Genomic DNA, 23,882 nt, shown 5'->3' with positions numbered 1-23,882 from the left:
TCCCTACTGAATGTGCTGGCTCAGGAAAATCTCTTTATAGCCGTGAAGCTGTGTTAACTTGGACTTCTGCACTGAAGAACTGTTGCTAATGATTCCCCATCCTGTCCTGAAGGAGTCCTTCTGGTGCAGAACAAGGGGAGTAGGACCTGAGCTAAAATGTGCTGCAGTTGGTAGAAGCCTTTAGACTCTATGGGCCTTGGACGTCTTTCCAAATTGCACCCACAGATCCTGGCATCTCTCAGCTTAGAGCTGCTGTCAGACCATACCTAAGATCTTGGACCTGAGCCCTCAGTAGTTCAGTCCTGCACTTTGGCTCTGCTTATCTTCAGGGGAATGGCATTTATGATACTTAGTGCTGTTAGATGTGTAAGTTCCTGAGCTGAAGTCCCACTGAGGTCAGTAGGACTTAACATCCATGGGATGTGCTTAGGAGCCTGTACTTGTATGTCTATTCTGAGCTGGGTCTCTTTCCCCAACACGGTGTCTCTTAACCACATGGCAGCTTCCAGCTTCAGTCAAAAAATCCTGCTCTGAAGGCAGCTCTGGCCAGCAAATAAAAGGGGGAAAAATATATATATGTGTGTGTGAATACACCCTGTTCATTTTCTGCACACTTTTTGATGTGACTTCAGAGGACCTTCCTTTTTTCATAACCAGGGCACTCATTTCAAGCTTTCTGCTGTCCTTCTGATCTGGGAGGGCTTGTTTGGCATTGTTATTTTCACTGCAGAAAACCAGCCGTAGCTGCCTTGGCTGCATGCTAAGTAATGACTTATAAAAATCAGTCGGTTTAGCAGGCATTCAGAGTGGATAACAATCCTAGTCATTCCAAAGGGAATGTCTGTTTGCTGTTTGGACCCTAATGTCTGTGGAAGATGACAGGGTATGACTTCATATGTAAACAAAGATGTTTCAATCTACCAAGGGATAGTACTTGCTTTATGGATGTGCTGGCCATTTGCACCAATATCCCATTTAATGACCCAAGTAGAGAACAAAGCATTCACTGAGCTAACATCCAGAACAGTGAGAAGGACACAGACCGAGACTGGACTTCATTTATTGTTGCTCAGCATCAGTGCAGCTTTAGTGAAGCAACTTCTCCCTTGCCTTAGTCTCAGCACAGGTCTGAGCCCAAAGGTTACGTTACCAGAACTCTGTAAAAAATGTGTTTTCTATCATCATGTGGACAAAAGAGGCTTTTAAGAGGTTGGTTTTAGGGCTGTGAAGCAGAAAAAATAGATTTGCAAATAAAAGGAAACTGGGTCTGACTGATTTCAATGACACCATCTGGAATCCAGAACATCTGCATTGGAGGGTCAGTTATGGTGAAGTCATGACACTCACATAATTTCTGACCAGTGCCCCAGACCGCAGCCCTGTATCCCACCCACGGCCACCTTCTGGGGGCTTCTGGAAGAGGCGCTTTCATTGCGGTCACTGAACAAAGCAACTTGAGTAGGCATCAGGGTTATCGGGTCTAGCCTCCCTTCTACATTATTTGTATTAACAAGCTTGTTAAGTACAAGGTGAGGGAAGGACACCCCATGTCTGCAGCACAAGGCAAGATAAAATTGAGGAGTTTCTCTAAAAGCTTTTTTCAGCAAGAAAAAAAACCATCAACTTGTCTGACAGTGAATGCAATTTGTTTCTTTCAGACTCTGGAAACAATGGACACAGGCAAACCTTTTCTGCAGGCTTATTTCATTGACCTGGAAGGTTGTATAAAAACACTCCGATATTATGCTGGATGGGCTGATAAAATTCAGGGCAGAACTATCCCAGTGGGTAAGTTCTTTCAGACCCAGTTTCAGAGCTGAGATGGGATCAGGGAGGGAGGCCTGCTGGGAGGGACATGCATGGAAAGGTTGGCTTCTGAAAACCTGCAAAAATAGCCTTGCGTTTCCTTTCTATCTCAGGATGTATTTCAAGTAGATGTGTTTCAAGATTTAGACTAACGGGAAAAAAATGTGAATGCCTGGATAGATATCTGGAAAATAATGCATGAGCTCTTTTGTTGCTTTTTTAACAGAGAAACCTTTTTGGTTGTAGATTCAGACTAATTCTTAACACACACCCCACGCATTATAGGGGAGTTTATTCATTAGGTATCACTGAAATGAATTAAGATGCTAGAGAGTGGAAGGACAGAGGTTTCTAGGGAGAACTGTGTGAAGGCAGCAGAGCTTGTGCTGTCCTAGATGCCCCAGGGATGAGGCAGAGGGTTGATGTGGAATCTACCAGTGCCTCCTACCTCACTGATGTTCTTGCATCCCTGACAGTGCTGGCTCACAGATGTTTAGAGAGATCACGTAGTGTGTTTTCTTAACTTTTATTGAAGAGAGGGTCTGAGAGGCTGAGAGTCTTCTCTCAGGAGCCAAAGCACTGAGCTCTTGGAGAGACCCTGTCAAGTTTTCTGACACTTGAAAGAGGTTTTTCAAAATGTTTCCTTGGCTGCGGGGCCAGAGTAGTCACACTGCACTGTTGTGGCAGGGACAGAGAGAACAGTTTGGCTCAGCTACATACGTTCAAATATGGTTTTGGGGAGAACAAGTCAAGACAATGGATGTCCATGGGGCACGATGAGTAATATGGTATATTTTCAAAATCAGCCTGTTTTGTCCTTGCACTGAGTGATCACTGAGGCTGTATGAAGGACAGGCACTGCAGACAAAAATTAGTCACCAGAGGAAGGGCTCTGAAGGGCTGAACTAGTTCAGTCTGTGCAAGCAGCAAAGGGAGCGATGTCAGTCATATAAACTGAGATCTGTCGCCCCCATTCAGAGTAATGTGAAGCTTTGCTTGTCTGGACACTGCTTGTTGGTCCTCATTTGAGATCACTTCCAAAAACTGTAATTAGAAGTGTTCGTGTTTTCTGTCAGATCTTCCCAATGAAACTAGATTTCCGGCAAGAATGAATTTGTAAGAAAAATGTCCTTCCTGCTTACTCTTTGAAAGAGTAATAGCAGTATTTTGAGATGAATGGTATTGCTTTACTCCCAGAGTTTCATCTTTTTGTGATTTCTTGCCAGAAGTGCAATTCCTGTTACATTGATTATGATTCCCATACAAAATGGGTTTAAAGACTCTCCGCCTCAGGGAAACAAGTGCTTTGCTTCTTTCAGTGAGACACAATCTGAATGCAATTTGTGCTTCAGTGTGGTAGGGAATTATCCTCCACCTTAGCCTCAACACAGGGAGACTGCAAAAGGAATTGAACCCCTGGTTTTAAACAGCTCCGCTGCAAACATGAGCAGTGTTTGGCTTTTGAGCTAATACAAGACCTATTCTCAAACAGATTTTAATCTGCCTGGAGTGTCCCAGAGGCATGAGTTAAGATGAACAGATAGCGGGTTCTTCGTCTAATACGGTTTTAGTTGTGTCCCCAACCTGTTAGTGTGCAGTTGTCTTACACTCTTGCTGTAGAAGCAAGGATTTTGACTGTTTTGTCTTCCTTTATTCTTTTGTCTTGCAGATGAAAATTTTGTCTGTTTCACCAGGCACGAACCGATGGGTGTCTGTGGAGCTATAACTCCAGTAAGTAGCAGCGATGGTACCCTGTATCTCCCGTAGAACTGGAAGAAGTACATGTGCACTCCCCATCCTATACTGCAGCCATTTGCTTCCTAGTTAAGTACAGCTGTTCTGTAGGGAACTCCCATCTCAGTTGCCTGATTAGTTTCTTCTTTTACCCCCATGCCAATTGCTCTTGGCAACACAAAGTCCTCTGCAATGGAAGGGTGGGTCTCCTAATCAGATGCTCTGTTCCTCTCTAAGGATGACACCAGTCACCAGAGACCAGTCAGAGCTCTCTGACTCTTGCACTGCTGGGACAACCATCTTGTCATTACATGTGCTAGCTTTTTGCTGCCTAGTGCTGATGCATAGTTTTGAGTTTTATATCATATCCATTATTAATAGCCCCTGGCTGCTCTCTGAGTTTTCGGTGATTAAATCTCACTGAATAAAGCTTTCTTCTCCTTGAGGTCTCATTCTCTGCTGAGGGGACAGTGTGGCTAGTTCTTGGAATGCCTCCACTTTTAGTGTGTGTTGCTTGCTCTGTTTAAACAGACAGCCAGGAAGACTTTACAGCTACATGGGAAAGACATGGTTTGTTCCTGTTTGGTTGTAAAATGCTTTGAACATGGTATCCTACAAGCCATGAAGCAAATGGTGATGTGCCAAGATTCTCTGTTTGGATACTTGAATCAGTAAGAGTCCATGTAAGATTTTGACCTTTGGGCTAAGGTTATAGGAGAGACTGAAAGAAATGCATGTGGGGTATTGGATTTGCTGGACTCTGGGAATACCAGGTCTGGACCAGTTCCCAAAGATATCTGGGGAAATTTTGTTTTTTTCTTCAGCAGGCCTGAGCTTATATCCCCGATAATAAGACAGTACTGTCTATTTAGCAATATCAGGGTGAGGCAAAGTGGGAGATGGTCTGTACCAGTTACCAGATGTTCAGCTTAATAACTTCTGCGCAGCTTTTCTGGCTGAACAAGCAATGCAACTTCTTGTGAGCAACTAGAATTTGTGACTCAAGATCAAAACATCAGGTTCCTCACATTGATCACCAATTAAATGGTATCTCCTGGTCACACTTCAGCCACTTTTGGTACTTAACAATTCTTTTGGAAACTATCCCTTTGAAAGCTTACATGTAGGATGCTTTGGAGGGCCACTACAAGGGGACATAATGGGACTTCTAATATTTCAAGTTAACCCTACATCAGCAATAAATACAATAGAAAGTACAGAAACAATTTTGACTGAAGTTCAACACTGTGTTTGTGAAAAGGATGATTGAGGTCAACAAAACCACATCTGTCTCCAGTTTACTTAGAACAAATCCCCTTAGATTTTTTTTCCAGTTTGATCTCTAACACCAACAGTCTGTGGGTTTGTATATTCCTACTTGATTTAAAGAGATTCTGTCACTATTCTGCATATACCTTCCTAGACCAATTAACAATCCTCCCTTTTTACTGTGGCTTGACTATGTTTAAACCAATGTTCTCAGCAAGGCAAGTTCTGAAAAAGTGCAGCATATGACTGAGCTTTATCCCACACTGATGTCATGAGGCAGCCCTGGAGTCCTTTATTGTTACTTTCACCAGCCATTCTGCAATGGAAAGCTCCTAATGGAGTTATGTCATGCTCTGAAAGTGTAGAAAAGTAGTGTAAATGTGGATGGCTCAAGCTGCAAAGTCAGGCCTTCAGGAAGGCTTAGGAGAAAAAGACAAATGGGCAAATCATGGGTTGTGGCCATTGGAGAAGATCAATGAAACAAAACAGGTCTGGGAAAGAGACAGAGTCAAGTTGAAGAATAGCACATTAGACTAAATTCTGCTTTGTCTCATTGCTGCTGGGTCAGAACAGAACTCATCTCTTAAAAGCTACCCTGCTAATTTATTTATAAGTGTGAATTTGTGAATTCCTAACATATTTGGCTTCTTTGTTGATAGCTGAAGGCCTTTGGCTTGAGGCTTGACAAGAAGTCCCCTTACTGTTGGCCTGCTTCCATCATCCCTAAAGCAGCATTAATTATTTTTAATGAAGAAATCCTTTCTGCTGCCAAATGACCTTTCTCAGATTCAGTGTGAGCTAGATTTTCCACTTCTTGCTTAGGCTCCAAGATCTACAAATACGTATGACCATGAAAGAGATTAGCATGGAGGAAACTGATGTGGACTGGTTCCTAATTCCAAATAAGAAAACTAATTGGAAAGAAGCAATTTACAATTTGAAAGGAGTATAAGACCTCCCCTGGATTTCCGTGACTGAACAGCCCAGTGCAGTTTCCTAGTTATAAACCTGGAATTGAATGACATTGTATAACTCCTAACTACTCAGCCAATACCTAACACAGAAAAATGAGGGTTTTTCAACGAGTAGTTGCACCCTGTAATTCCCCCATGTTAGGACACTGTACAAAAGTGATGCAACAGGACACTGCCTCCAACACAATTTCTGTGGACAGCCAAAATCCTATACGAAGTGTGATCTGACCAGCCTTGTGTTCTTACAGTGGAACTTCCCGTTGCTAATGCTCATTTGGAAGATGGCACCAGCACTGTGCTGTGGAAACACTTTAGTTATTAAGCCAGCTGAACAAACTCCTCTCACATCGCTGTACATTGGCTCGCTGATCAAGGAGGTAAGGAAATCTGAGCATCCTATCTAGGTACTGTTCTTTTAAGGTCATAAGCAAGCCTATATCTTGAGTTGGCTATGTAGGTTTTTAGGTTTTAAAGATGTTAAAGCCTTACAGAGAAAAGTGAGAAAAACCTCTGTCTTCAGTCTTTTCTTACTAAGGCCTTCATGACTGGCAGTGGCTAGCTGGGAGGTAGCAAAGATCACAAAACCTGTAGGTTTTCCTTCTTTCTCAGGAAGCTGCAGAGAGAAAAAGTGGTGCTTCTGTCCCTCTCCCAAATGAGGGGAAGACTACAGCTCAGTTTTATTAGACAGTGGGACAAAAAAGCACGATTAGACAGCAATGTTGAGTTTGTACCATTTTTAAGTGGGATAGTTCAACCAAGACAGAGTGCCATGGGAAAAAATTCTTCATAATTTCTGCCATTCATAGAACAATTTAGCTATGTCTGGCCTTTAAAGCCAACTCGATACTGACATAAAGGGAAGATCATAGGTTGGGATTTCAAAATGTTGCTTTAGGGCTTGTCAAGTAGGACCTCAGGTGGCCTCAGATCTATTAATCATACAGAGGTGGTGGGAGGTGCCCAGTACCCTCCAGGGCTGGTCAGTACATCAGCTTCCTATATTTACAAATGTGACTAATTGTGAGGAAAACTAGAAGGGTTGTAAATACGCTTTTGCCTCTCAGCTGGAGAAGTCTGTTTGTTAAGTTCAGTCTAAGTATAATGATGATTTTTTTCAGTTCTTGGCTTAGGATGGGAGAAAATAGAAGGGTACCTTAATAATTGATGCTTAGGGCTCCTCTGCCAGGAAAGGCAGTACAAAAATACTACCAGTTAAGTATCTCCTGCAGTTAATCGACTTAATAAGATTACACAAGATGAGCGAGCATAGGGTGCAGTTTTCATGACTTCTAGTTAGCCCTGCCACACCATTGCTTCTTTCACTCTAACATACAGCTCTGTAGCTCCCCGAACACAGGCGTAGCATTCCTCCAAAAAAGCCACTCAATTGTGCTGAAATTAATTTTTTTTAGCTGAAATTCTAAGCTGCCTGTTTCTCACAGTTGCCCTTCAAGGCAGAAGTGTAATTAGAGCAAAATAATTTTATTCGAAAATGCTCTTTTCTCCACCCAAAATTAGCTAAATTCTTTGCCGTTTTTCAGAAGAGTAAGTTAAACTTTTAATTTTTTTTTCATCTTTAAAAGGATGCAGAAGATGTTAACGTACAAGCAAAGCTATGTGTTAGGTTCAATAAAATAATTTTGGGCCAACCAAAATATTTTGGCTTTCATTTTTGCTGAAAAACAGAAAAAAACTTTTTGGCTCAGGGTGACCTAAACCAATTTTTTGCTTCCTTGTGGCTTTGCTGCTGACTCCAAACACCATTACTTGCACAGTTTGACATGCAGTATTTTCTTGAAAACTCATTAGCCAAGTTGCGAACTCTATTAAACTCACTTTAATCATTGTCACATCCATAGAAGAAATCTGACTGCCCTTCCGATTTATAAAAAAAAAACCAAACCAAAAAACTTACGAAGATAATTTTTTCCAAGGTAGTACATGAGCAATTACTTCCATTTTTTTCTGTATTAGGGAAGAGCAACTGCATTTCTTGAGATTTTATATTAAAAATCCATGAGAAATTAAGTGAACACTTAATATCCTGCAATTCCATTGTTATAAAATGCAGGGAAAACAACCTTGTGCAATCAGTAGAAGGGGAGGGCTGGCTTAGAAGAGCATAATCCTTGAAACTCTCGTTCAGGAAGTAAAAACAGACCAGTAACTCCCGCACTTCTTGCACTAGAATTTCACCTAAAGTTTTGCCATTTGTCTCTTTTGGCAAAATTGCTAGTTGGCTAATCTAGATTGTAAATGTGGTGGAAACTGGCATAAGTCTGTTACCATCTGCTCTTGTATTCCTGTTTTATTAGCCCCATCATCTAGTGGGTTTTACTGACTTCTTAATCCCTCTGGCCCCTGAAGAACCACAAATGTCAACCTTTGTTCAAAACAAACTTTCATTCAGTTACCCCTTGGCTCCAGCTGCACAGCAGTAGCTGGGGGCCAAGTTTGGCCAAAAGACTCACGCTCTTTTGACTTGAAACTGGGACTCCTCCAAGAATTCTTACTGAAACTTGGCATTTTCTAAGCATGGCTGTTACTTTCACCCATGTCTACTCCAGCTGGTAGCACACAGCCATGTTACTGGAAAGTCTGGAAAACAGTGATGTATCTGGTATGGGCTCCTTGTCTAATGGAAAGTCTGGAAAACAGTGATGTATCTGGTATGGGCTCCTTGTCTACAACTTGCAATTTTGAATTGCAAGGAATATAGTGCAACTAATTCAAGCTTCCTGAGAACTGAACTGCAGCTCTCAGGAGTGCAGATCAGCTCCAGAGTGCTGAAAATCTCTCTTTACAGAGCTGTATTTAACCTCTGTTTTAGGTGGGTTTCCCTCCAGGTGTGGTGAACATTGTGCCAGGCTATGGCCCCACAGCTGGAGCTGCTATTTCTACTCATCACAGCATTGATAAAATTGCTTTTACTGGATCAACAAAGGTAGGTGATGGATTTCTCATAAAACACCCACTGTTCCTCTTTGCATTCTCTTCTAAAACTCCCATCCACGTAAGACTGAGACAATGAAATGTCGATGATTTCTGTATTGCCAACACCATTTTCCATCACATTCCATGTGACAGGATTCCTCAGAAGCATTTGAGATTTGTCTAATTCAGGTCCTTGTGCTCGTGATAATCCCACATCTCTGTAAAGTGGGTTTTGCCAAACTGCCACATTTCTGTAAGAACTGTAAGTAATAGATGCTCTAACATGAGGTAAGACAGTCTAGAGGAGAGGCTGGCAGTGACTTAACATCATGTCATTGACCTGACGGAGCTTCTGGGCAAGTTTGCCTACCAGTCCTGCCCTGCAAGCATGTGCAACTGGAAAACATGTCAGTCAGAGCCCTGAACAATTCTTCCTTGGCTGTAGTTACATCTGAGGAACTAGGATTTAAATAAAAACACAGCCCTGTGCCTGAGGCTTCCTCTGCTGATGTGGATGGGATTAATATTTGAGCTTCTTTTGACACCTGCACAGTAAAGCACCTCCTATTCAGTTGTTTTCATGTAAATAGCTACGGCTCCCTTGCTTAGGAAAGGGGTGGAAGTGAGACCTCTGCACTATCAGACACCTACAGCTGTCCTCTTCTGTACCTACACGGGGGAAAGGAGTGCATAGCTTGGTCTAGGAATTGAACGCAGATGTGGCGTGCAAACAAATCTGTCCCTAGTAATCACTGCTGCAAATTCTGAAACAAAAGCTTGCTTAGAAATGTGAATGATTTTCCACTTCCTGCTCTAGATTTTTCTTGCAATATATACAAGCCCCTGGAAGAGGGGCAGGGTCCAAAGAATGGAAATGTTGACACCAGTGGGTGCAGTTGAGGCAAATACACTTTCTTCTTTTTTATTTCCTTTGGTAACGTTATCCTTACTGAGCATTTGCCGAATTCATCCATTCTTATGTCCATCCGGACAATTGCAGAGTGTAATCTAATTGCATAATGATGACAAATTACCTTGAATGGTATTCTTGGTCGGTAAAGGTAACTCCTTAAACACTCAAAAGCTGCTGCATTTAACAACAGTACCATCTAGTGGCTTTGTGTACATGCTAACTGCTTCGCTTATCCCATAGGAGAAGGTGTGTTAAGCCTCTGTTTCTGTGTAGGGATCATGGGAACAAACACAAATGCAATAAAGTAAAAGTTCACAATGAGATTTTACTCTCTTGATAGTTGGTCTAATCTAGGAGTTTACCCAGATACATGCTTCTCTCCAAAACCTAGATCAGAAACTTTTAGCCCAGATTAGACGCTGGCTGTGAGAGAATAATAGAGCTTATAGACTCATCCAGCCCACATGGGTCTGTTTGGGTTTTTAATGAAAAAGGAGTATCCAGTGGATTAGGGGCAGAAGGAAAACCTCAGCTGCTGGAGCCTGTAGGCAAAAAACTCCTATAGATGCTGTGCTTGTCTTCCTAATCCATGGGTGTGCAGGAAACACCGAGGGAGACAGATTCTTTGCTAATGCATGTGTAATTTAGAAGTGTTTTCTTCCCCCTCCACCCATCTGTGAGTTCAGCTGCATCTCTGCGGTATTTGCAGCATAATGCTACTGTTTCTGAGCCAGGAAGTGAAGCTAATTCAAAATACATTTTGACTTAGTTTTTAAGCCCCAGCTTGGGCTCGGTGCCAGCCTGGAAATACTGTTCTTAAACTCCATGAGAATTTTCCCATCTAGATTTCTTCCTTTCCCTTAGTTGATTAACTTATACCTCTTCAGCCAGCTAGCTCATAGTAATGCTTCTGGCGAAGCTATCTGTATCTGCAGCAGGATGCATCAGTTATTTCTGCTGTCTCTAGGACTAAGCTGCTGAGTGACTAGAGATGATCTGCACTGCTAGGTTCAGGAGTCTTGGTTGAGTTACAAAGGCAAACCATGAGAAATGCAGACCTAAAACTGCCAGCCAGCTGCCCCATGCTTTCCTTGCTCACAGCTCCACTCCAGGGCAACAGTATTTTCGGGCAGAAATGAAGTTAAGATTGCCTTGTGCAAAGGTAAGACACAAGAAAACCAGTTAAAAGATAAGGAAACTCAAATATAAGGTCACATTTAAGAAAATAACCTGCCTTAACAATTGAAGCTCCCAAATAGTTTTAACTCATACAGTTTCTAACGAAATTAGATTACTAAATGGTTCTGATGCTTGATTTATGCTCTTCTTGTGAGGAATTCCATTTTTTAAAGCAGAAAGATAAATTACTGTTTTGGTGCTACCAGTGTAAAAAAGAAATGGCATAGTCAGTCAGAATTTGGGGAAAACATTTGATATGAAACAATTTTTCTGTGGAGGGAAAAAACCCCTTAGTTTGACATGACATTACTTCGATTAAATTCTGGAAGCAGAGTAAATCCTTCCCTTCGGGAGAGAGTGGCCAGATAAATTCCTCCAGATGGTCAGAGCAGGTTCCTGGGCAGAAGGTGCCACGGCAGAGCTCGATGGAGTTTGTCTTGACATGCTCAGGTATTGCCTTGGAGGGAACATGTCTCAGCTACTTTTGCGTGTGGAGCAGCCCAGCCTAAACTGTCAGAAAGAAGTAGTTTTCTCCTAAATGTCAAAATCTCTACATGGCTTTCTGGTATGGGAGTTGTAACAGATAGGAAAAGTGAGTTCCTACCATTGCCTTGGCAAGATCAATTCTAAGAAGTTGAATTCCCTATTTTTAAAACTCATAAACCTTGAAGCCCCATTGATCGTCAGTGTTGCTCACTAGCTTGCACTGGGTGGGAGATGCCTTGTCCTGCAGCTCCGGGCAGCAGATAACTTCAGGGTGCAGTTCCTGTAGCTCTCCCATAGCCCACCCTTTTACATTTCCTAGAACAGACATTAATTCTGGGGCTGGTTTTGACGCAACACATCGCAGCAATAGGAAACTCAGACCATCTAAGAATGTTATCCCTGACTTCTTACCTACTTCAGCCACCCACCAGGCTCTTCTACCTGTGTTAGCATCACATTTGACGTGCTGAGTTAAGACTTTCAGGTGAAACAGCTCATGTCCTCTTTGTGTCTCAATGCTACAGGTTGGAAAACTGATCAAGGAAGCTGCTTCTAAAAGCAACCTCAAAAGGGTGACATTAGAGCTTGGAGGGAAAAACCCCTGCATTGTGTGTGCAGATGCAGACTGTAAGTATTGGCTGCTGTGTTAATTTGCTGTAAGACACTGTGAGTGTGGTGCTTTTGTGTGCCTCTGCTGTCCTTTGGCAGCTGGCAGGGCTGGTGTTTGCCACTGCATCCCCCCCAAAGGCTAGAAGAAACCCCTGTCCAAGGGCAGGATGCAGTTCTGCTTCGCTGGAGCTCTTACCCAGCACAGGGACCGTTCTGGTGGCAAATGAACAGATTGTTATACTGTTGCCTTCCCTGGGGATGGCTGAAGTTGCAGATAAATCTTGCATTTGTGCATTTCTGCTGTTGTGGTGCCTTCTTTTTGGTTGGCAGTACTGCAGAGCCTGAGCCAAGCAGCGGGGAAAGCAGTTTTCTAAAATGCAGCCCCTCTGCAGGCATTCCTATGATAGGAGAGTTTTGTAGGACCTGATCTAATCCAGCCTTCACCTCTGTCCTGGGGGTCTGTAGGACTCGTTTTTCGTGTTCTGTTGTGATTTTGTTACATTAGTGAGTTATGTGTAACCTGTGACCACCAAAGTGGTTGGAAAATCCTATTTGGCTTGGGGAAAATACTCCTCGCTCTCTTTCACGGCCCAGCAGAGGTTGAAAGCCAAAGGTATTTGTGCCATCTGCTAACAGTGAGCGTTGCGAGGACCTGGTCTGAGCTGGCTGTGCAACAGAAGGGCACTCTGCTTTCTAAACAATCGCTGCTGAAACTAGTCTTCCAGAACCAATGCACGGTGTCTGGGAATCCACATCTGAATTCCCACAGCGAGAAAAACTGGTTGCTGCCCTCAGTGAGTCCTTGTGGAAGAAAGTATCAGGGGCTATGGCTAGACCTTGAGACAAAAGGCAGGAAGGGGGGTTGAAATAATAAGAGACTAATCTGGTTTGGGGGCAGTATGAGGTCTTGCGTGTGCCTTCAATGGGTGTGGACCACTGTCAGCATTTTTTAAGGAGGCTTTCAAAAGAGAAAGGAAAAAAACAAGTCTGGAAACACTGGAAGGCTGAAACTATGCATGTGGTAACGCTTTTCCCTCGTGGGCCATGTTGCAGTGGACTTGGCAGTGGAATGTGCCCATCAAGGCGTGTTCTTCAATCAAGGGCAGTGCTGCACGGCTGCCTCGCGAGTGTTTGTGGAGGAGCAGATCTATCCAGAGTTTGTCAAGCGCAGCGTGGAGTATGCCAAGAAGCGACTCGTCGGAGACCCCTTTGATGCCAGAACTGAACAAGGGCCCCAGGTAACTGTGTGCCTGAGAACATTTGTTGTTTGGTTTTTGGTTGTGTTTTTGTTTAATTTTCCTTGTGTAAATATTACCCTTGCGAATATGGTCCCAGCAGAAGCGCCGAGGGGTGAGTAATGTATCATGGCTTTATTTTTCTCTCTATTTTAAATACCAATTAATCACAACTGTTGAAATGTTATGTTGTAATTTTTTTAAACACAAATGTATTTAATTCACTTCTTATCCAGCTTTATGGAAAGGGCTGTCTCCCTGGTACAGTAATACAAAGCATGTTGCAGCGAGCAATAGCAATGCACAGAAGAGCGCAGCTGCAGAAATGGCCGTTCAGCTACTTGGCTGTGTTGGTGATGACAAGTAGTTAGAGCCCAGGGACTCCCGAGTCCCCACTTTCCCTCTCCTCCTTTGCCCCCTTTCTGATCCTTTGGAGAAGTTTCAGCTGAATTAGGAGGAAGAACCATGCCAAGCTGCTGTCATGACCAGCCTCGTCAATGCTTCCAGAGCCTTCCTCTTATTTTTATCTTATGAAGCAAGCTGAGCTGTGGTGGAGAGCTCTGGAGGAAGATGATCCTTGAGCCAGATCTTTTAACAGGGCCACTGTTTGCTACCAAAACCAAAGGGGGAATCCCAGAAATCTGTAGCCTAGCCTTCCTGTTCTCAGTACTGCACAGTGAGTTTTTCTTCCTTGATGCTATATAGGATCCCTCAGAGAAGGGATGACTGTGGGGACATCTGCCTCCCCTTGTCTGGATCCAGGCCCATTTACACATGGTCCATGCGTGGTAAAACCTCATTGCATGTCCTCGTGCATGGGGAATAAGATGATGTACATCCCCTGGTCATGCTGGGATTGCATCTGTCCCTCTAACTTGCCTAGAAAGAGTTTTCAAACTGCTCAGCGATCTTAGGAAAATAATCCCATGCTGGAACTTAGTTCAGCAGAGATGAGCTGACTCTCAAACCGTTTCAGGGTCTGCTCTTACCTCTTGTTAAGGGCTCTCAGCTTTTCAGGTTTGTTTGGTTTAATATAATATCATCGTAAACCTTATCCAGCAGTTGCAGTAAGTGAGCTGCATTTATAGTTACTCCCGTCAGGACCATGCTCACCTGGCTGCTCTTACAGAGACCATTGATTTCATGAGAACAGCCCCTGAAATCACAGGGAGTAGTTGAGAGGTTTTAAAGGGTGAAACACTGCAGTGAGCAGAATATGTAGAACTGGCCTGCTTATTTTAGTCCATCCATGCTCCCAGCTCTTGCTAGGCTGTCAGAGCACTTCCCAGTAAGCACTATGGCAGAGCACCATGTTCTGGTATCGCTGCTGTGGTTTAAGGGAGACTCTTTGCATACAGAGCTATAATTAAGGGTAACAGTAAGGCAGAATAGCAGCGTCCAGTCATATTTTAAATACGGCCCATCTGTCCTCTTTTTTTTTTTGCTTACCTGTTAAACTTGTAGCTAGGAGAGACAGCACCCCCCCCACACACACCTGAACTTCTCTGCATGCAACTGTCAAGCCCAAGATGCGAAAGTGTTGAGAGAGTGGGAGGAAACTGTTAATCCCAAAGCTTTCATGTGGCTGCCAGTGCAAAGGAATAACCACTTCCTCTGCAGCTATGGTTGCTCCCTCTCTGGAGCCTATGCTGTAAAATGCAACACGCAGAAATTCAAGCAGAAGACAGAAATGATGCAGTGTCGCAAAGGCTAAAAATACCTCCAAAAGTAGCAAAGATTCACACCTGCCCATAAGTTACTGTTCAAATGTGAAGCTTCCAGATCAAATTTTTCCCCTGTTCCTGAAGTAACCTGTTCTGCCGTGAGGTTTTTTTTATCTTGAACTGATGGGTAAGGGAAGACTCACCACGAAAAATAATCTTTCTTCCCCTTCTTCTTCATCTCTCCCCATCAGGCCTTAGTTGCTTCAGATCCAGGTTGTTGCTTTCATTCTCCTTCTGTGTGGGTCAAGGTGAACATACACAACAGCATTAGAAAAACGGCCACATGCTGCTGTGTAGACCCCATTCTGGGATGATCGCTGGCTTAGAAGCCAACAGTAGCTGACAGTAGCTCCTTAGTTGGAGCCAACCTTTAGGCTGACAGTGGTTGTAGTCCATGATTTTTGGTCCTACATCAGCTGCAATTGCTGGTAGCCAGACAACAGGACCTGTAACTTAGAGAGAGTTCAGAGAGTCTAAAATAGGAGAGTGTCTGCAGTCCAGACTTTGAGCTAGCACTCGGTGAAACCAAGCCACACCATGGCTGAGCATAGTGCTCTAAGTAGCTGCTGAGACAACCTGGTGCAGGACAGCATGGAGTGACAGGCAGTACTGTTCCACAAGGACTTAAAGTTGATGTAAGGTAGTCCTGGAAACATGGTTCTGTCTGCAGCTGTTTGTTCCTATATTGCACTGCACTTATGAACTAGATTGGGGAACTGGGTCATTCAGGTCTAATCCAGCTTTTTTGGAAGTGAAGAAGAAAGGTTTTACTCAGGTCAGTTCCCTGGTGTGGATTACTGTGCGCTGGCATGGATGCTCATGGCATGGGTGTGGGGAAAAGACTGTGTCAGCTGCAGTATTGGGTTATGCTGATACAAACTGCACTGCTCTGATCAAAATTAGGTCAAATTTAAACAGAAATGAGGCATGCTTCTGATGAGACTTCACCAAAACTCACATGTGTCTGACTGTGTTGGCTGGCTGGAATTCAAAGGACACCACAAGAAACCTGAGGGGTGATCAGGACTGTTTGAGCAGAGTGCCAACCTCAAAGGCAGACCAAGGGCATTTTTGAACTTTAGATTCCTGTGAGCTGTTTCATAGGAAGCAATAAAGTAAATCTGCACAGATGGCAAACTGGTTAACCAGTGCATTATACAATTGCGAACAGCAGACTGCATTAGATGAGACTAACGTCCTGGTGGACTAGAACAGGGATTAGATTAGAACAAGACTCGACTAGTTTTGTTACTGTATAACCCCAAATACTGGGATTTGTGGACTACAAATCCTGATCTACAGAAAGGAAATAAGCACTAAGGCTGCCTCGTGGCACTCGCTAGCCAGAAGTTTTTCAGCCCCAAACCTATTGTTTGATATTTAAGGTGATGAATATTTTCCTTAGACCGTAGACATTTGTGTACTTTAGAATTAAAGCATGAAAGTAAAATATGTAAGTAGAAAGAGTATATGTCCAACAGTCAGTTGGACACAGTTGCGGGGTTCTTCTGTAGGATTACAAATGCTAGGTTTGGAAAAGGAAAAACTGCTCCTTGCAGTCTTGACTTAAATGAAGCAAGATACAAAAATTTGGGAGTTCTCAGATTTCCAGCATTGCAGTGATCCTTAGAAGTCTTTCTCTCTCTTGAATTAGTTGGACAAATAGTAGAATTTGCTCTAGTAAATCACGTGTTTTTAACAGAAGTCAATGCTTGAACCATAAATAATAGTGGAGTAGGGGACATAATTTAAACAAGCCTTGCAAGCTCTAGTTACAATGACAAACAGTTCCACCCTTGCATGTCATTTTTACAAATGTTTTCTTTCCCCAGTGTCTTTTCATCTAACTATAGTTTGCCTTGCAACAAGTTACAGCTGTATAAATATCCTTGTTTTGTTTTCTGTGATGTGAAGTGGATGAACTGGATTGGTCTGGATCACAGACATGCCAGGATGGAAAGCACTTGCAGATATTTTCAAATTATTTACATTTGGCAACTAAGCAACCAGACAAACAGACAATATGTATGACACCTGCCAAACTCACTATGTGACACTCTGTGTCCTACACGAGGGCACCCATTTCCTTGTGCAGTAGCATGTATCAAATGTTTTCTTGGGTAGCATCTTAACAGATGAGAGAACATGAGCACTTAGTACAAGCTGTCCACAGCGTATGCGATACACACATCTGTGTGGCAGGAGATGTGCTGTTCTCTGTGTACCAGAAGTACCCCAAGGGCACCCTCCTGAAGCTTTGATATTTATCTAAAAGCATGAAAACTTAGATTGCGTGTGGCCAGGATTAACTAGGGACAGGATATAGTCTGTAATCTGGAGGAGGCAAGTGTGGAACACTCCATGTAAGCAGTCCCAGTTGGCAACTGGCCCTGCTGAAATAAAACCAGATGCCTAGGGAGGGGTATTGAACCAGTACAAGCATCTGGAGATACCTGGCGTTCAGAATAGCCTCCTAGGCTGCCAGGGCATCTTGAACCAGTGGGTGGAGTCTTTTATTTAATCACCTCAATTTTTAAAATGTCTCCGTAAGTCTTTTACCATCTGCAACGTGCTGCGGAGGTGTTTCATTGCTTAATTATATATCACGTGAATAGCCACATCTGTTTGTTCGAAACCAGACAATACCTGCAGTACACTGCTGCATGTGGAGCACAAAAGAAGGACCAGTACTGATCAGAAGTGCTGTGGTCTTCTGCACCTCATCCCAGCACATCACCCGCTGTGCTTGTGGAGTACGTGGTGTCTCCTCCAAGTCTTGGTGCAGGGCTGCACAGCTGTGTGACTTCAGTGTCCTGTAACTGGGCTGGCCTTTCCCCATCTCTACTGAAACCCCTAGTTTAAAGGCTAGCAACACAACAGGACTCGCTGTTTGAGATTACTGCATAGTTAGGTGTGGGTGGGGAGGAGTTAGATGAGGTTGGTAGTGAAAAGTGAGGATATGGCTCCTAGTCCAGAGAACCAAAAAATGCTGGGATGGTACTAGTCTCTAAGATCTGTGAAAGGTGATTCTGATTTTAGATGTATGGCTTCAGTGCTGTAGTTGTTCTGAAGTCACCCCACTAATAGGGCTTATCTTTGACGCTGTTTGTGTAGCATGCATGTGTGGAAAGATGGAGGCAGAGCTCGCTGGGTTTTTCCAGCGGGGGGCAGGTAGCTGTGGGTGAAGCTGCGTATTAGAGCAAAGTCGACTTAATAGTTTGTATAGCCTGACTTTCCTTCCCTTGCACTGATTCCGTTGCTGGTCAGATCCCTTGCTGAGCTGACTGAGGTTGCTAGCACAGCAAAACCCGTCTCAGGCTGCTCTCATGGTGCTCCTGAGCTAAATCAGTGTGTGGAGAAGGTCAGTAAGTCCCAGAGCTGGAGTGAGGTGAGCCGTGGGAGCGCATATCCAGGATGCAGAGGAAGGGAAAGTGGGGAGACCCCCTGCACGTGGCAGCAAACTATTAGATCAGATTAAGCTATCGCATGTAACTTCACCTTCTGTTTTGTGTGGCTCAGGGCTATGCCCACGTCCTGTCGTTCAGCCTGCTTATTGCCGGACTGCCACATCATAGAATGAGGTGTACGCTTACCCAGTTTGACAGTGCCCTGCAAATGTGCCCCTGGGCCACATACCGTGACTCCGGTCTCTGGAACAGTGATAATAAAGGTGCTGCTGTCTGGTTTTTTTTTTCCCTTTTGTGTCTGACAGATTGACCAAAAACAGTTTGATAAAATCCTGGAGCTGATAGAAAGTGGGAAGAAAGAAGGGGCTAAGCTGGAGTGTGGGGGTCTTGCCATTGAAGACAGAGGCCTGTTTATAAAACCCACTGTGTTTTCGGAGGTCACTGACAACATGCGTATCGCCAAAGAAGAGGTACAGTACAAGTCACCTGAACCTTTATATGCATTTACTACTGCAAACGGGAAAGTAAAGAGGTATAGTTGTGGTTTGAAGTGAAAACCTGAGTGGAGAATAGAAGTTTCACTTATTTCAGTGTCCTAACAACTGCCTAATGCTGAAATCCATTCTACTAATGAGGTATCTGCAAAGTGAGCTTCAATTTGGAGGGCGGGGGGAGGAATTGTGAGAGGAGAGGGGAGAGCAGAACAGGCAAAAAAACTGTCAAAATGTTTTAGCAGCAAATTTTGTGCAATTAATAGGTGTCTGTTTGCCAGCCCTTTCTAATGTCTTGCTGCTTTCCCCCATTTTATTTGGTTTTCCAAAAGGGAAGTAGCCCTGTGAGTGTACTCACTGGAAAACAACAAACCCAGATAAAAGCATAGTAGATAATGCTGCACTAAAGCTTTTGGGTCTCGTTTAATGAGAACTTGACATAATGCAAAATAGAAGCATGTGCCTTACCGAGATACAGCTGCTATAAATGCTGCTTCTGAATAAGAAATAGTGGTGATGGAGGGGTTTCTGTCTGAATCCTTGATTTTAAATATAAATAACTGAACACAAATTACTGAAACTGTGGCAGGCTGGAGCAATTCCATGTATTGTTTGCCCTGAAGCGTGAAGGTTTTTTGAAGACAGAGTTAAGCTTTCCCACTCTACGCAGATGGATGGTTGTGCGTGCCGTGTGCTCTTACACACCTCCTACTGAATGGACTTGAAATTGCTCAGCTGTGGTACATGCTGATTCAAAGTGACAGAGGACAGTGTAATGTGTGTTCTTGTTCCACTACTTTGTAAAAAAGGAGTCGCTTTCTTGCAGAAAGCTGGAACAAGAACTCTGGGACCTGAGGCTGGTGAGGAGGGAAGGAATGGCCCTGCTATACTGCCACTGAAGAACTTTTCTCAAGTAGCCGTAGCATCTGAAATAATCCCAGATTCTCATGGTGAAAACCCGAGGCTGACCATTTTTTTCGTATATGAAAACATGGTTGAAACAGCAAAGTGCAGATCTAATACTCTGGCTTTCATTATTCATATGCAGAACAATTGAACAAGCTGCATGTGATTAGATCCTGTGATATTCCTTTGGAATAGAAGTTAATCTACTTTTCATTGTGTTCTCCAATGGAAAATAAGTAGTTGCCAAAGTCTTAACTGGCACTTGTATTTTATAGTTTAACCTAGTGCTTTTTATGGGGCTGCTTACTGTTCACTCCTGGCAAAATGTTTTGATGTCTCAGATTTGCCACAGAATCTCTAAGGAACCTGGGAAAGATATCAGTCAGCCTGGGCATGAGTTACATTCTAAAAATAGAGGTAATAAGAGCTGAAAATCCCATGACAGGCCTTTTTTTCATGAACTGACTCCAAATCCCAAGTCACGATTCATGAAGCTTACCCAGTTTCATTCATCTGCAGTTCCGTTGCAAATGCACATTCATCCTTTGCCTGGGATTAAGGCTCCAGTTAAGCACTTGGCTCTCCCAAACCAAAGAAATTTAGAAACACTTGTATGAGCCTAAAGGCCAGGCAAACTGTTGAGCCTGGCCCTCAAGGTGGCACAAGTGAGATTGTATCTCACCTTCCGTGGGGGTTTATTGTACTTGCAAGACCATGCAGGCCAGAAAAGGGCCCCACCTTTGATACCATACTCGACGAGAGACTCCATCCCAGAAGCTAAGAAATATTGTGTATGCCGGCTGCCTTTATACTGGCAACCTGGGAAGCCAAGTTCGTGGTCAAACACGTACGTGGTAAATGCACTGCATGCAAATAAACTGCGTACAATGACAAAATCAGAGTTAAAACCAAGGAAGAAAACTTGCAATCCTTGAAATATATTAATTACTTCTTGAGTGTACTCAAGTTCTGAGTTCAAAGGAGAGTCGTAAATGGAGGAAGAATGAATCATTTGAAACTTGTCCAGATCTAACTCTGCTTATTTTGATTGTCATAGACCCATTAGTTGTTGTATCTTAGCATACATTAACGACTATAGCACACCACTGTACTTCCTTTGAAGTCAGTTTAATTAGTAGTTTTTGAAAGACCCTATCTGTGACTTCTAGAAGGCTAGGATATAACGTTTTAAATATAGTATCCAAACAAAGCATCTGATTCTGATTGCTTCAAAATTACCGTGATTAGCCAAGGCTGTCCTGTACTAACATTGAGTTGATATGTGCAGATTTTTGGGCCAGTTCAGCCAATTATGAAGTTCAAGAGTATAGAAGAGGTCATAAGAAGAGCTAACAGTACCGAGTATGGACTTACGGCTGCAGTGTTCACAAAGAATCTGGACAGAGCATTAACACTAGCTTCTGCATTGCAATCGGGAACTGTCTGGTAAGCAGGGGGGGACCTGAGCATGGGCTGGGATTTTGTTTCATGGGAAGAGAGAGGGATGTATGATTTGGAATCACAGTGTAAGTGCTGGAGGTAAGATGTATTAGTAGTCTGCTTAATTCTTGATATCCTGCACAGAAGCAACATCCATTCATCAAAATAGGGTGGTGAGGATCAGACAGTCTGGCAAGAAATGGCCTGCTTGTTTGTTCAGTCGATGTAGTTATTTTTGTCTGGAAAACTCTGAAAATGTAGGGGTTGTAGCAAGTTCCACCAGACATGACGCCTTTCAAAATCCTGTATGTAGAAAAAAGCAATTCTCATGATCTTTAGGTAGCATCAGATGGGGTCTTAGATGCACAGATCAGTATGGACAGTAGATGGCAACACACCACTGTCAGAAAGAGAAGTAGCTTTTTTTGCTTACAAAATGTCTTATTTTATATCAGAATAATTTTAAAGATGGAATCCTGATTTTTTTTCCCAATGAAGATAGGAATTTGATCTGATGTCTGATTTTGATGCATACAGAGGATTGATTTCAAGAGTTGGTGCCAGAAGAATCTGCCTCTGAGTAATATTTATATAAAAATGGGATGTTGGGCTTTGAAGGATACATGTGCTGTACGTAGCTGAAGGGGCAGTCCTTCAGCACCAAGCCATACCTGTCCCTCTTCAGGTATTTGATCTTACTGAGATGCTGAGGAACTATCTGCGTTAGCTTTTCCTACCTAGTGGGTATGGAAATAGGGCTAACGCTTCAGTTTTACTCTGACACAATTGCCTAATATGGTCCAACTTTTTTCTATACCTGGAAGTGGATGGTGGGGCCTGCTTGTGAGTATTTAGACAGCCTTCTGAGTAAACATGTTCATTTCAGAATGTGCTTTATTAAACTAGGGAATAAGTTGAACTATTTATTTTAAGCACGGCTCTGAACACAGCATAAATTCCAGCTCAAGCATGAATGTCTTAGACAATAGAGACTATGAATTGAGATGTGGGTCGGACTGAGTACCACTCAAATGTTTTCTGTTTCTGTAGCAAAGTAAGATTTTATTGCTAACTTCTGATTCTCAAATGAATGAACTGTATAAAGAGAAAACTGAGAGATTTCAGCCTTTTTTGTATTGTTGTTGTCATCATCTTGCTTCTCTTTCCTATTGAATTGTCTTTTTACAACTGATGTTTTTATTGTAGGATCAACTGTTACAATGCGCTCTATGCACAGGCTCCTTTTGGTGGCTTTAAAATGTCAGGCAATGGCAGAGAACTGTAAGTTTCACTCAGTATTTTGTTTATATGTGGATGGTGAATGCAGTAACAGTTGGGACTCTATGGAAATATTGTTGAATTTGCTTTTGAACGGTCAGGCTTGCAGTATGCTGCACAGGGCAGTGCTAAGCCAGTACAGCGTGCGTGTAAAGCACAGATGTGAGAGCATGAGCAGTGCCTTCAGGAGAACCTTCATCTGGTTTATAAGCTCTTTATAACTCCAGTTCAGTCAATTCCACTTGCAAGCATTTTTCCTTGAGAGTTAGATTTTTAGATGAAAGGAGAAGTATGGCACCTTGGCTGGGGGCACTGGTATCCACCCCAAACCTCCTCTATCTTTATATGGTGGTATCTGGGCCTCCCTTGACTGCTGTATCATTGCTCCTAGTTGGACCTCTTCCCACCTCTGACTTTATAATGTTGGAGCTAGAACAATGAGGAATGATCTCCAAGATGATTCTACCTCTACCTTCCAAGCTTGCTACTAAATTGCAGAAGGACCCTCTGTCTGACCTGTTGCAGCATGGCTACCAGACATTCCAGCTCTACTAACGCAGCAATTTTTAAACTGAGGTCACCCTATAAGTTAGAGCTGAGAAGTTGACTTAAATCTTAATTTTCTCTGTGTATAGGAGAGAGGTGGGGTTTATTACACCAGTCAGAAGACTCTTCAGAGGAATCTAATGCACCTTTTCCTTCATAAGCCAGATTTATTTCCAGGAACCATTTCCAGTAGCTGTTATGGTGCATCTGCTGCTCTGAGACATTCAGGTGCCTCACTTGCTAAGCACAGCAAATGAATGAATCCTCCAATGGGATACATATATTGAGACCTTATGGTTTATTTTGCCTGACTGCCTAGCTAATTAAAGGATGTCAGGGGTTTATCCCTTGGGCAAGGCATGGGAATAGAGCCAGTTTCCACCAACTAAGACATAATGCAGTGGTGGGGCCTGTCATCAGTATGCGTTTCTGGAGCAGCTGTGCCCTCTTGATGATATGGTATCTTGTAGATAGAAGCTTACTTTCATTGAAAAAGTATCGTCAGTTACTGTCTAAGCACTGATAACTATGTTTACGTGGATGTTTCTTCTATGGGTTCTCACAACAGTACTCAGTTTCTACTCGGCAGAGGTGTCATCTTGTGGGTTACTGCGACCAGCAGCATTCGATGTTTCTTTTACAACAGGGCGTAGTTGTGTCTACTTACGTGCATGTACTTAGCCATTATTAGAAGTGGTGGGCCAAACTGATGGCTAGCGTAAGCTAGTTCAGATCTGGTTTTAATGGCCTGATGTCGTCTACAGCAGCTGTCCATCAGTGGCTAAAATGCAGTTGTGTAGAGATTTCTTATCTTAGGGAAGTAGACATTAACATGCTACAATTGTTTGTCCCTTTCCCTCCTCTCTCTTCTTTTCTAGCGGTGAATATGCTTTGGCAGAATACACTGAAGTGAAAACAGTCACCATTAAACTCTCCCAGAAGAGCCCATGA

The 23,882-nt window shown here is 43.1% G+C and overlaps 1 protein-coding gene across 1 annotated transcript in view; it reads left to right on the top strand.

The window, feature by feature from the left end:
* ALDH1A3 (aldehyde dehydrogenase 1 family member A3) overlaps positions 1 to 23,882 on the top strand; it is a 24,555-nt gene extending 673 nt beyond the window's left edge. Inside the window, exons 2-11 of the mRNA XM_035890604.1 lie at positions 1,659 to 1,788; positions 3,476 to 3,537; positions 6,032 to 6,160; positions 8,614 to 8,727; positions 11,820 to 11,922; positions 12,958 to 13,142; positions 18,576 to 18,740; positions 20,956 to 21,113; positions 22,314 to 22,388; positions 23,810 to 23,882. Coding sequence (XP_035746497.1) covers positions 1,659 to 1,788; positions 3,476 to 3,537; positions 6,032 to 6,160; positions 8,614 to 8,727; positions 11,820 to 11,922; positions 12,958 to 13,142; positions 18,576 to 18,740; positions 20,956 to 21,113; positions 22,314 to 22,388; positions 23,810 to 23,882 — 1,194 coding nt within the window. The remainder of the gene's footprint in view (positions 1 to 1,658; positions 1,789 to 3,475; positions 3,538 to 6,031; positions 6,161 to 8,613; positions 8,728 to 11,819; positions 11,923 to 12,957; positions 13,143 to 18,575; positions 18,741 to 20,955; positions 21,114 to 22,313; positions 22,389 to 23,809) is intronic.

This window comes from Egretta garzetta, unplaced genomic scaffold (assembly GCF_000687185.1).
Source record: "Egretta garzetta isolate BGI_Z169 unplaced genomic scaffold, ASM68718v1 scaffold322, whole genome shotgun sequence".
Taxonomy (NCBI): Eukaryota; Metazoa; Chordata; class Aves; order Pelecaniformes; family Ardeidae; genus Egretta; species Egretta garzetta.
The sequence above is the reverse complement of the archived record's forward strand: the minus strand, read 5'-3'. Positions and strand labels throughout refer to the sequence as shown.